Source organism: Strix uralensis, chromosome 18 (assembly GCF_047716275.1).
Source record: "Strix uralensis isolate ZFMK-TIS-50842 chromosome 18, bStrUra1, whole genome shotgun sequence".
Taxonomy (NCBI): Eukaryota; Metazoa; Chordata; class Aves; order Strigiformes; family Strigidae; genus Strix; species Strix uralensis.
The window spans coordinates 17262633-17275686 of NC_133989.1; the positions used below are offsets into that span (position 1 = coordinate 17262633).

The 13054-nt window shown below is 38.7% G+C and overlaps 1 protein-coding gene across 11 annotated transcripts in view; it reads right to left on the reverse strand.

Annotated features, from left to right (window-relative positions):
• The window catches only part of PHF20 (PHD finger protein 20), a 74690-nt gene that overhangs the window by 30737 nt on the left and 30899 nt on the right, over window positions 1-13054 (reverse strand). For 9 of the 11 annotated variants that reach the window (XM_074888366.1, XM_074888365.1, XM_074888371.1 and 6 more), the window contains one exon: window positions 4475-4753. The exons of the other annotated variants lie outside the window; for them this stretch is intronic. In XM_074888366.1, coding sequence (XP_074744467.1) covers window positions 4475-4753 — 279 coding nt within the window. The remainder of the gene's footprint in view (window positions 1-4474; window positions 4754-13054) is intronic. 11 annotated transcript variants of the gene reach the window in all.

The following is a 13054-nucleotide window of genomic DNA, read 5'->3' on the forward strand; positions in this document are numbered from 1 at the left end:
CATGTAGAAAAATTTAAACATACTGACAAAATGCACGTTTTTTCTTTGAATAATGACTTTTAAGTATGGACTCCTCAGTAGGGACAGATTTTCTACAGTCTCTGAAGTACAGATTGCAGGTCTGTTGCTTTTTTTTCCTCATGGCAGGGAGAACAGCAGAGCCAAGACTGGCAGCAACTTGTCAGACTGAGGCTGCCATTATATACCCACATACCAAAACTGCAGCCTAACACTGCACAGAATTTTTAGTCTCAAAACCAGGTTTAACTTCCATTAGAGCAAAACTCCTCAGGGGAACTGAAGTATGTCCTAGGAGTGTAAGGGTATCAACTGATGAAGTCCCTGCCTGTACAACAGTTGTGCTGAGGGCAGTATCAAGTCTGTCAGCACTACTAAGTGGTTATTAATAGCATTAAGAGTACACCAACCACCTTCGTAAATGTTTTGATATGTGTGTGCCACATGGAAATGCCATCAACTCTCCTACATGTTCATATCTACCAACATTAGAATTTCCTGACAAATCTTCAGTACCTATCAATTATACAGCCTCCCCAAGGTCTGATGTGAGGTGCATCAGCTGTGCAAGCTCTGAAGTCGGGCACAAGTTGAATTTCAGATTTCAGGAAAACTGTTCAACACAAGGGCATAAACTAAATTTTGTTGAACCTCCAAATGAAAAGATTTTGCTAAAAAGTGAAAGCCAGCAATTCACAAAGACTCAAAGTCAAGATGATCAGATACTGAAATTATGAGCTGCAGGTATAAAGAATTAAATGAAGCTATTCCATGCCTCACGGCCTTGGAGTGGTCTACATCAGAAAACAACAAGCTTTTGCTGGCACCTTCAGAGGAAGTTGTTTACAGTGTTTGTAGGGCACAAGTCACAGTATGGGATGACATACTTCAACAGTAAACTAAGTGCTTGTGCAGAGAAAGAGAAGGGGCCACAAAAAAGCCTATCTTAAGGTTAATGCATATGAACATGGCATGTGGTTCTACTCCTTTTTTATTACAGCAATCAGCAAGTAACTAACTGCCAAAAATTTTAACAGCTATTACACCACATTCAATTTCCAAGTGATAAATTTGATAGAACATCTTGATTTGAACTGTCAAAAACTTAAGCAACGCTTTTCTGCAAGACAGACTTTGAGAAGCCATCTGCAACCTATGCTCAAAAAGCTTGTTTTAAGATTATGCATCCACATAGACTTCTGCAGGTCTTGATTCTCCTCTTTAACAGAAGAACTGCACGTGGCTCTATAACGCACCTGCAGAGGTGCAGTACAATCTAAGAGCTGAGGGCAGAAATGCCTGCACCTCCTATATCCCAGGGGACAGAAAATCAACTGCTTTGTTCTCTGTAAGGACAGTCCTTTCAGTAAAGGCCAACTAGCAGCATGGAGATAAGTATTATAACATGGGACTGGGGAAAGAGCTGTTTCATCATAATGATCTTGTAGTATTTCCTAATAAATTAAAGGGGTATTGCCTGAATGCATCCAGTAGCTATTTAAGTCTGTCATTCCGTTCAGACTAGTGAGGCATAGCTGAAATACAAGGTAGGCAATGGTAACTCCTTCCCCTCTGTTCAGTGAGGGGCCACTACAGAATTTAGAGATGTCTGCCAAATTTGCCACTGCAATGCTAGGGAAAAGGGAGCAACAGGACAAATCAGTTCCACATTAACCTTTCCAGCTCACTCACGTTTTGAAGTCAACGCCAAGCGCCACAATTTACATTTTAGATGTTGAAATTTCAGTCTCCACTGCAGTGCAAAGGAATTCTACTTAAACTGTTCCTTCCTGCATCCCACAACATGGTCATTGAAAACTACTTACGTCCATCTTTCCTATGTGTCAAAATTCTAATTTTGAGTACTACAAGGACAAGGTTTTGTAACTGTTCTGAATACTGTATAGTTTCCTAGAACTTCAGGAACAAAAAGTATTTTCACTTTAAATCTAGCCAGCAGTCCACCCCCAGCATTTATTTATTTATTTTCATTTAATGCGTAGCAGAAACAGTAAGGAGTCCCAGAACCCCAGAATCAAACTTGTGAGATAAGGACTTAGGTGTGATAAAGCTTCTGAAGCAAAAGTATCTCCAAGCTTATGGAATAACAGGACTCATGATTTCTAAAGTCTTACCTCTTAGAAATTGTCACCTCTTCTTAAGCACTAAAACCTATCTGATATAATGAAGAAAATGACATTTGTACCAAAAGGTAAAATGATTTAAATACATTCACTCTGAACAGGAGAATTTTTGCTCACAAAAGGATTGTAAAGATGTGAAACAAATCCACCATGTACCATACTTCATTATATATTCAAAAGCCTTCGTTCTCACTAAGCAGCACATCCTGAAAAGCCTTTTTAAAAGTTGGCATAAAAGTGTTCAGTAGACATGGAGAAAGTCTTGCTTAGCAGGCTGTCTTCCTACATATACATCATTAAGAACAGAAGAGATGCTTGCAAAAAGAACAGAACACAAAATGCAACAGTATGAGCTCATAAACCCCACTAACTCTACTTCAGAATGTGTGGTACACTCACAACAAAAATGAGAAGAATTAAGAACACATTGAGTTAAAAACCAAATGGCACTAAATATCAGGCACATGATGTAACTGATATATAATGATATTACTTTTCCTCATCAATAAAAACCTTACTGTAGCTCCACAATAGCAGACTTTGACCAAAAAAAACCCAAACACTTGACTGTCTGCCTTCCACCTTGATGCACTGCTCAACAGCTTTCAGCACAACCTGGGGCTACGTGCAGGGATATGCTATGAAGCACATCTTTGATACAATCCATCCACAACTGGGGAATGAAATGGGGGGCGGGCTTAAAATAAGCAAATAGGGTTACAACTCAACACCATAATGAATTACCTGCCGCTGCAGCCAAGATGATGACATCAAACCAACAGTGTGCACTTGGGGGAAAGGATAAATGAAAGGATCAAGATCTTGAGTCAGTAGTCAGTTCATTCAAGGCAATTACAGGAAAACAACTTTTCAAACTGAAATAATTATCCAGTTACAAAAAGCAGAACAAAAGTCAGTTTATGGAAAAGCACATGACATGCCAGAAGCCTATTCTGATCACTGTGCAGTTGTTGGCAGCCACTCTTCATAAAGCACTTGTCTCAGTTGTGCAGGTCAAGGCAATACTGCAGTTTCATTTAAGCTGCATGCAACGTATAATACACACAAACTGGCACTTCCTAATGCATCTAAGGAAAAAAAAAATCTTCCTCTACCTAACCAAATTCTATGCCTTTGCATAAAGTTACAGAAGTGTTTGGGGTACAGAAGGTTACATGCAGTAGCAGTATGTTAAGTTACACTTATCTTGTTAGGAACAGGCAGTAGCACATCAAATGAAAAAAAAAGTTTGCTGGGCACATGAGGAAAAGCAGACACAAAGCAAAGTGAGGCTAGATATATTCTGCTGTTGGTCAGTGAACAACTTGCAAGACTTTGAAATTCCTAAACAGAATATTAATGAAAGATCAAATGCAAAGGCAAACACCAGGGAATTCAGCAAAGAGAAGACTGGATTTTAAAACACAGGCTCCATCAGAAGACAAGAGAGATGACAATTTTTATGGACCTGCAGTACAAAGAGAAGTCAGTCCACAAGAATGAAGTCTGGATAGGTTACTAACAACACTGCAGTTCACAACTACACCTAGACTGCCACTCTGATATTATGCAAGACACTAGGAAGAAAGTGCTTCAGAAAATGAGACAGTGAAGCAGAAGTTAATGTGATTCTGAAGACTGCAACGCAGTTATAATTAAGCACTGATTTTTCCTAACCATTAAGTTTTTATCCCTTTCCACTACCCATGAGTTGTGTGAGGATCTTTTTCACATACAGCTGTAGTATTTAACAAATGCAATTGCTAAGACTTTTCTTCCCCACAGGTCCAGCAATGAGAACAGTAAATACTGCAGAAACGGGTACTGGACTTCTAGCCAAGTAGTCTTGAAGTCAGATCATGAAATGCAAAGACTAAGCAAGAAACAGGAGAGAACTGGAATTACCCAGACTGTTTCCTTAATACAGAAAAGGACAAAAGTCTTTGAATAATACTGTTTAGATATTTGTCAAGCCAGAGGAAAAATAAAGTCAGAAACTTAGGGAATGGTAGTTTTGAAAAAAGCACAGAGGTTTAATACTCAACTGAGTTGTTACAAAGAATTCAGAGAAGCTGCATAGTCTGTTCATTACAGAATATGATATGTATTTCTAGATGAGGAAATTTCTTCAGTTTTATCTTCACTAAAACATAACGTTCACACATATTATGCCTCTTCTCCAAAAAGAAATATGCTAAGATGGAGTCCTAAAGAGACTCTTTCAGCCCAGAACATCTATTTCTGCTCTTTCCTGCTTGTCCTGCTTGCTGCTGTTTAAAAAAAAAAAAGGAAGAGATCAGCAACATACTTACACAATGAACCAGCTGTGGTCCGTCCTCTTTTTGACCTTTCTTGATTAGCTTTTTCAGAAGCCAAAGAAGCTCTGGTTTGAATATTTCTTTTTACAGGGTTTTGCTGTGATTCTGCAGCCTTCTCCACTCCATGAAAGTATTTCATGTGATAATGCAATAACTTGGCTTTGCGGAAGGATTTTGAACAGTCCAAGAACTTGCATCTAAACTTGTGATCTTGATCAACAGTTGCAGCTTTTTTTGATGTAAGAAAATCTGCTCTCCTACAAGGTTTTGTTACTGTAAGAACAAAACAGATAAATTCCCCCATGCATTTGCTATATTTATCAAAAGGTTTCCTAAACTTAAAACAAAAAAGTTAAGAAATGGGCATGCATGCAAACAATAGCTATGAAATGCTAAAAAGAAAAATATATTAATTTTAATGCTGTTATCTGCCTTTAAGATCAATAGCTTTTAAGGGAATACTCTGCTCTACTGAGCTCTTAAAAATTGGTTGTCATGACAACAGTGTTTTTATGAATGAATTATTGTCAGAAAACAACATTTTGCTTCCATGAGTCCCTTTGCCCAACAGCTAATATCACTGTATATAGTGCTACCATAGAGATGAGACTGAATTACAGAGATTGTGTATTTTAGTCAGAACACTGAAAATTATGTCCTATCAAGTATTTATTTCATTTTATTTAATTTTTTTACAACTGTCCACAGTGAAGGCACTTCCAAGGAAAAGAGTTCTGCTACTCTGCTTATAGCTACTATTTTGCTACCTGCTTTCTGATGCCTTGTCTTACCACCAGACACTGGTTATTTCCAAGAACAATGGAAGCAGTACCTTCGAGCTACCTTTTTCAAGTAAAATTGAATTTTATTTCAATTTTCAAGCAGCAACGAAAGAATGAAACTAAGCAAAAGGAAAATTGCTTACATCTGTTAAAAAATGTCCCGTATGAGCTATAGTTAGTTTCTCAAAAAAAGCAAGGAAAGTCTTCAGACTCATATGGAAGAATGTTTTAAGGCGTCTGTTTTAGAGCACTGCTGTGCAACCTAGGGCTATACCTTAACTTAACCTGGTAAATTACCAGTTCTTCCAGCATTTCAGAGACTTTTAGTTCATGTTTTTTGCTAAAATATACACAAAAGAAACATTCGGAACTAAGAGTAAATCAGATTACTGTCACCAGTATCTGCACCCAATACAACAAAGGAGAGAAAGAAATTTGGAAACACACAGATATAAAGAGATCCAGGCAATTATCCACCACAGCACACAGCATCAAAAAAATCCCTCACCAACTAGAGGACAAGGGAGAGGAGGTGTCATTTTTACAAAACAGCTTCCAAATACATTTTTTCCATTTGTTTTGCCAGTACTAAGATATTATTTCCATATTTACAAGTATTTTCAAACTTGGAGGATTAAGAAAGAAGTGTTTAAAGCTAAGACCCAGACCTAGCAACAGTGATGCAAAACTGAAGGTATGCAGCACATGAATGAACATTAGGACATTATATTAGAAGTAGTTGAAAACAAGGAACACAAAAGGGCCCAGAAACATCACAAACAAGAGTAAGCACAGAAAGAATAAGACTTTCCACAAGTGCACATATGCAGGAACACACTGAATGGGAGCGTTAGAGGTAGCGTCAATGTGATCTTGGTGTAAGAATGCAGGACAATTTGTTCAGAAAATTTTAGCACGTGGCAACAAAAGTGGTGTTACTGAGCTGCACGCTTAAAGGTTATGTCATAGTGAAGACAAGCATCCTAGATAGCTGTATCTGAAGCACACTCAGTTTTTAAGTATCATGTTATGACAAAAACAAAATTTGAGGTCAATTCATAGAGGGGGGAAAAAAGTAACGGTACTATGGAGGCTGCAGTACGGGGAAGGATTTAAGAAGTCATACGCACAGACTGGTTAAAAAATATTCAGTTAATTTTGAGAAGAAAATAGTAAAAACAAAGACTGCTTTTGGGTGTTTCAAAAAGATAACAAGGTGAAAGACATTTTGGCATAGCCATACTAAGAACATGTCGACGGGGATGCTGCTTCAAACAATTATGGTAATAAAACTGCAACAGCCAGACAATTGGATCACACTTGCAGAATGATAGTTTGCCAATCCCAAAATCAAAATAGACTGTACACCATCAAAAGTTGCATTCATAAAGAACGAAAAATTATTTCAGGAACCATCAGTGCAATGGCCTGGGGGTTTAGTGAAAGCAAGTGCAGAAAGGTTCTCTCGACTGTAAAGCTAAAAATGGGCATTCAGGAGAATGAAAGAGAACTTGTTTCTATTTAATAATTAACATGAAGATGGGAAAACTTAACTGCAGCAGAAGAGGGTAATGGGGTCCAGAGACAAGTGAAACTATTATACCATGACAAAACTGTCATGATGAGGCCCTGTATCCAAGCTCAGAGCAATTTCCCTCCACTGAGATGGACAAATTCTGGAAAAGATACAGGGAACGGCTTCTAACTGATCAGCTGCAAATTAGATCACGTGAGCTGAAGTTTAGAAACAGAGGTAACAAAGACAGCGGAAGGGGAAGGGAAGCAGACAAAAACTTACTGCAACATGCAGAAAAAAAAAATCTATTCAGAGCAATAAACACACAGACAATCCCACAGTTTGAAACAAAGCTTAAATTACTACCATCACCACCACCACCAAATTGGGGTCATTTTCTTTCTTTACAAATAACACAATAGAACACCCTGCTGCCAGGGCACAGTAGGAAGCTGATGCCCAGTTCCACCACCCAGGAGAGCCTCTGAAGAGCCTGTGCTCCCAGCCAAATGCTCCCAAGCCAACTCATTATAACAACATCTAAAGGGAAAACTTCAATCCTTACACATATACACAATTTTTACCCACAATGCATGGTACTAAAACTGGTTTCTCTGGAAAGCAAGTTTTGTTGTATTAGCTTCAGATTTTCAGACACTTGCCTTTTCAGAGGAGCTTGGTGGGTCTTTTCTCTGAGTAGAGAGGAAAGTTAATGATAGACCTACTACTTGTCATTTCTTCCATGTTTATAAACAAAATTAAAACTCCTCACCCCACATTCAATTAGCTATTACAGTATTAAGCACAGGGACTCAAGGGCAAACAACAGTGTCTCCTTTACCTTTCACTACAGAGAAAAAAAAATAACCTTCAGCATTCAAGTCAGCAACCTCTCTCACTTCTCCTTGTGCTGCATTATCCAAGGTTCAAGCTATGGCCACATTCATCAGTAAGTTTACAGTAAAATGTCACCGTGTGAAGCTTGGATCCACAAGAGATTTCTTCCCCCCCCACCAATTCTGTGTTTGAACTGACTCCTGCTTGGACAGGAATGCTTGGCAGCAGCACAGTATCTTGACTGAAGGTCTGTCATCCTGAGGCATCTTCTGCAACGCAGTGGTAAGCTATCCCAGAAACCCAGCAGTGCACATAACCCTTGGCATTTTCCCCCAATTAAAGTTGGCCTTGCTGCAGTTTCTAGCCATTAGATCTTCACACACCATTGCCTGTTAAACTGATGAGACTTCTAGTCTCTATTTCCGGGTCTCCACAGAAACACTAAGTGAAGATCAAATTATTCCTTCACCTGCTGTTAAACTCAATACAGTCTCTCTAAAACCTATGTTCTCTGGTGCTTCCACGTGTGTATTATTTTCAAGATTATTTGTTTGTTACCATCACCTTTCTTGAGCTGATGCTTTTTATACTGTGCTTTAGATCACACCGTTGGGCTAGCTTCCTCATTAATTACCTATTTCTTTGGTCTTACTTCTTCTGATCTTGTGGTGTTTTTCTTGAGCTCACCAAAAGTGTTCCTGTTCATCATTTTAGCATTCAAACTATGTTTCTTCTTTTATTTTCAAAAACCTATGTCTTCCAAGATCTCAGTTGTGAAACAAAGAATATTTTGCCTAATTGCTCTTCTCAAACTACTTTAGGTAAGGACAGCATCCAAGCATTTCCAGTGCATCCAGAATTCACTCCAGTAGATGCCTGCTGTAATAAATACATACGGCATCAATAATCACAGATCATTACATGTTTACAAAGTTGTGATTTTTGAGCCTGAAACATTACTTGACATTGCAAGAACTACTCAAGACAGTATTTCATATGATCCTCCACTCACCATTTTCTCCGTGTGCTGAAACTAAAGTTGTAACAATAAAAACAGGGAAGTCTGTACTACACAAAAAGCTTGTAAGCATGCAGTGCATTTCTGTGCAAGCCTCAACACACCTTTAGAGGGGGTTAGCAGCTGGGTGGATGTAAAGGAGAACTAAGTGAGCATGGCAGGATGGATTTTTTTTTTTTTTTTAAACAAACTGTATTGTTAGGCTTAAAATGACAACTTTTACGCTACCTTGAAGGAATCAAAGCCTACCTAAGTTGCAGCATGAACAGCTGTTCTCTCAAACTGGATGCAAAGATACTATACTTCTCCTTAACTGAAACCCAAAGCTAAGTGACAAAATTAGAAAAACACATGGCAAGTATAAGGCAAATGGAATCCCTGATGCATGTCTATGCAAATAAAAAGAGTAGTATTAAGAGTTCTGGGAATTAAAACTACAAACACAACAGCAGATCTGTGCAAAGGCACCTCACCTTTAAAGGCAAATCAGTTTGTAAGAGTAAAGCCACATGAACAGCTGTAGAGTGCTTCTAAGTCTGTTTTCAGATATATGAAACAGAGCTTTAACTGGCTACAAAAATGTGCCAGACTGTCACCTGCTTTTTTGAAAGACAACTTGATTCAGATAAATCTTAATCACCAATTCTGATCCCTAAACCTTAGAGGAGCCAGAAACCAGCAGAATAGGACTTTTACCCTCTAGTACATGTAATTAATCAGAATTTTGTTGAAAATTTTAAAAAAGGAACTTAAGTGTGGACAATGCCATATTGCCCTTTAAGAACACATTACAGACATACACATTTTAAAACATAACAAGCATATAAACACTCCAAATGGTATTTGCTGTTACAAACGTCTGCAACTACTATAAATCTTGAATCATCTACCCACCAGTGACTGGAAAAACACTCTTTAAAAAGAGCCGTTTTGTCCTTAAAAATTCCTGATGTTCAAATGCTATAAAAAACATATTCTTCCTATACACCATGCAAGTTAAAACTCACCCATGCCAAAACAACACTAACACAACACACACTGAAAAAAGTGAAGGTTATTAGTTTTATTATGTTTTGTAGTGTTTTCCTACAGGAAGGTAATTAATCTGCATCAAGTGACCAGAATTAAAGCCTACAGACAAATAAAAAAGTTAGTACTGGGTTACAACGTTGCACTTATTCCAAGTATGAGAAGTTAACTTTGACCTTAGCTTCCATGATTTATTTTGTGGGAATCTCATACAGAAGAAATACCCCTTTTTTCCACACACACCACCTACTCTGACAATATACCTCTGCCCTTTCCAAACCCCAGATGCCTTAATACACATGGCAGTCTGACAACTTTACTGCTCAACATACAGTTATTAGTATTTGGAGAGATGTCTATCAGTTCGCTTGATAATTAACCACAAAATAAGTTAAGCCACCTTTGAGCCTCCAACACCAGTTATTTTTAGAACAGCATGCTCAGACTCTTCAACAGCCCCCCAAGAGCAAGAAGCCACTGGTGGCTTTCTGAGATGTTTTCAGATGCCACAATGCAGGGCCTGCCACACACATGCTGCTCCCAGGTGAAAGCCCAAGCCCTACTGTTGCCCCATCAGGCGGCTCATCAGCTCCGCAGTGTACAGGCACAATCCCACAAGCAAGACAGAAGCACATACAGGAAAACACAGATCCAACTTTAACTACAGAAGATTTATCCATGATAGGATCTATGGATTTTAAAACTCTTGTATCAACAAACCACTCGTTAATAGAATTTTTAATGTTGGTTAAGTGCACTTCTAACGTTAAACGAGATGTGGATTTTCAGAAACCACCACAGCGCTGAACTTCAGGTCAGAATTCAATCCAAGTGTATTCCTGAATTCACTTTAATCCAGCTCACTCGAGTACTGACAGAAGTGCCAGTGTCAGGAGTGCACAAGCTACACCAGAGGCTCTGGGTAGGCAAGTGACCAAGCCACATTCCCACAGCTTTACTGCTTGTATCCAATTAAGGAAACTCAGGAGAAGGCCACATCCCGCACATCCCATCAGCGTGACTGACACCACACACGCAGGTATTACACATTCAGCTGGAGTTCTCCCCAGTTTAAACCCAATTTGCAAGCGCTCAGCAATAAATACATTAGGAAGTCAGAGGAAAGCAGTAACAACGGCAAAAGGTATCCAAAGGGATCACAGCTTTTTTGAACTCCTGATGGTTCAGTCACACACCAGCGTTATACTGGTGTCCTGCCCCATCTACCTGCCACCAACGTTATGCTCCCCAAATGCCAAAAAAACAGAACTGAGAAATACTACCTTATAAATTTCAAATGTACAAGTGCATTCCTCTCCCTACTTCCTCCCTTACAAAACACAGCATCTCACCCCAACAGGTATTACACAAGTTCAAGGGGTTAAAACAAGGCAATTGTAAACTGCATCTGCATTCTCGAGCAGAATGTAAATATGCAAGTAGAGAAAAAAAAATCTGCTGGTATTTTAGTTTTAACTTAAATCCTTAAATCTGTCAATCATTTCTCTACAGTTTTTTCATGGAAGAAAAGATTTCCCCATCAGCAACAAATACACAGAGAAGTAATGTTTTTACACAACCAAGGCTGTTTTGCCCATTTGTTCTTTCATAGTCAGCAGAAATGATTTGTTTGCTGTAACACCTACACATACTGCCGAGTACCTACTAGCTCTGATTACATTATAGCCCTGAACTCAAACCCCCAAACTTTTTTTTTTAAAAGAAGCCTTCTCTGAAGAAGACAATACAGCTACAACACTCCCGTTCACACACATCAGTAAGAATTTTTAACACACCTTTGATTTCACAGTTACTTGAAACAAAGACATTGTGAAACACCCAGAAATACTTTGCATCCTAAATGAGTACTTAAGTAAGAAAAGAGATGCCCTTGTGGGAGGCATTTTTTTATTAGTATTTGGCCACTAACCCCCAAAGTGTTGTGATTACACGTCACGGTATCAAGTAAAATATTCTTTATTTTTGAGAATATTCTGTGACTGCTTCTGGATTATTTTACAAAGGCAATGGCAGCAGATGTCTTCTTAATACTGCATTAACTGTTTGGAAGAACATATGTAACCATTAACACAGCTTTTCCATTCTGTTAATACAGTGTGTTCTTTCAAAAAGCTAAGATTAACCATTCCCCAAATTCTCAGACCTTATAAAACAAAGTTGTAGTTTTGTCAATCTGTAGTTCAATTGAGTACCTCCAAAATATTATACAAAAGATAAGTGTCATCTTAAAAATGCTAGCCTTCCTTCAAACCGAAAATTTGCAGGAATTTACAAAATAAAAGGCTAAACAGTTGTCAGCTAGAATACAGACTTTGAGAAAAACAAGATCACTAAAGTCAAGAACCATTTTAACATACTGTTTTCCTACATAAAGCATGTCCAAAAGGTGACTGTGACCACTGTAGTGGAAAGATTTGCCATACATTCTCTTCTATTGAATAGTTTTCCAAAGGCTGAGAAGTATTTTCAGACATACTCAAAATTATTTCCATTTTCAAAACTGCTGTGATCTGCTGTATCTCTTAGCGAGCTGTCTCTAAGGTGCAAGTCCTGCACACGTCACCTCGGAGCAATTCAGTTCAGTGTACCTGTGCACCTCCTCCCAAGTGTCTGCACTCTTTCTGTTAAGAACTCTAGGGACATCTTCCAGAGATCCAATGAAGGAGGAAAAAAAAATAAAGGCTTCTTTGCTGCTCCAGCAGACAGCCCCTCCTGCCATCCACAAAAGCTACTCCAGGGTGAAAATTTGCAAACAGGTCGTGGCTGTTCATGTTAACAAAAGTACATTCAAGGATACCTGTTCAGTTTCAAGGACACCTTGGAGCAGAGGAATTTCAAATTCCAAAGGAAAGCACTATAAAGCACAGCACTAGCTGTTAACACTGCCAGCACTACAAACTTGTAACAGACAGGGTACCAGTTCAGCTAACCCAGACAACAGACTACTACAGCTGTACCTGACAAGTGCTTTTGAGGAACTTCACCAGTTGTCAGCACATGAACTTAAGGCAACTAGTGATGTTACACTGCAATTATTCAGAGGAAGTATTCAACTTAAACTTTAAAGTGGTTTTACCTGCTGTAAGAGGGGGAGGAACAAATTCATAGCCAGTGGAAGGAGCAACACTTTTTACATCCTTCGTTTGCTTCAGAGATTTGCAGGCAGGCTGTCAATAGCTCATGTATACAGAGCTAATACAGAGAGCAATGGCACTTCCTTGGTATTGGAGAGATTAATGTTCTGTTGAGGTACAACCAAACTGGTTTTGCCTTCATGAGCCAAAACAAGCTACAACCCATCAGTTTAAAAAAAACAAAAACAAAAAACAAACAAACAAAAAAACCCCCCCCAGGAGTACTTTACAGACTGA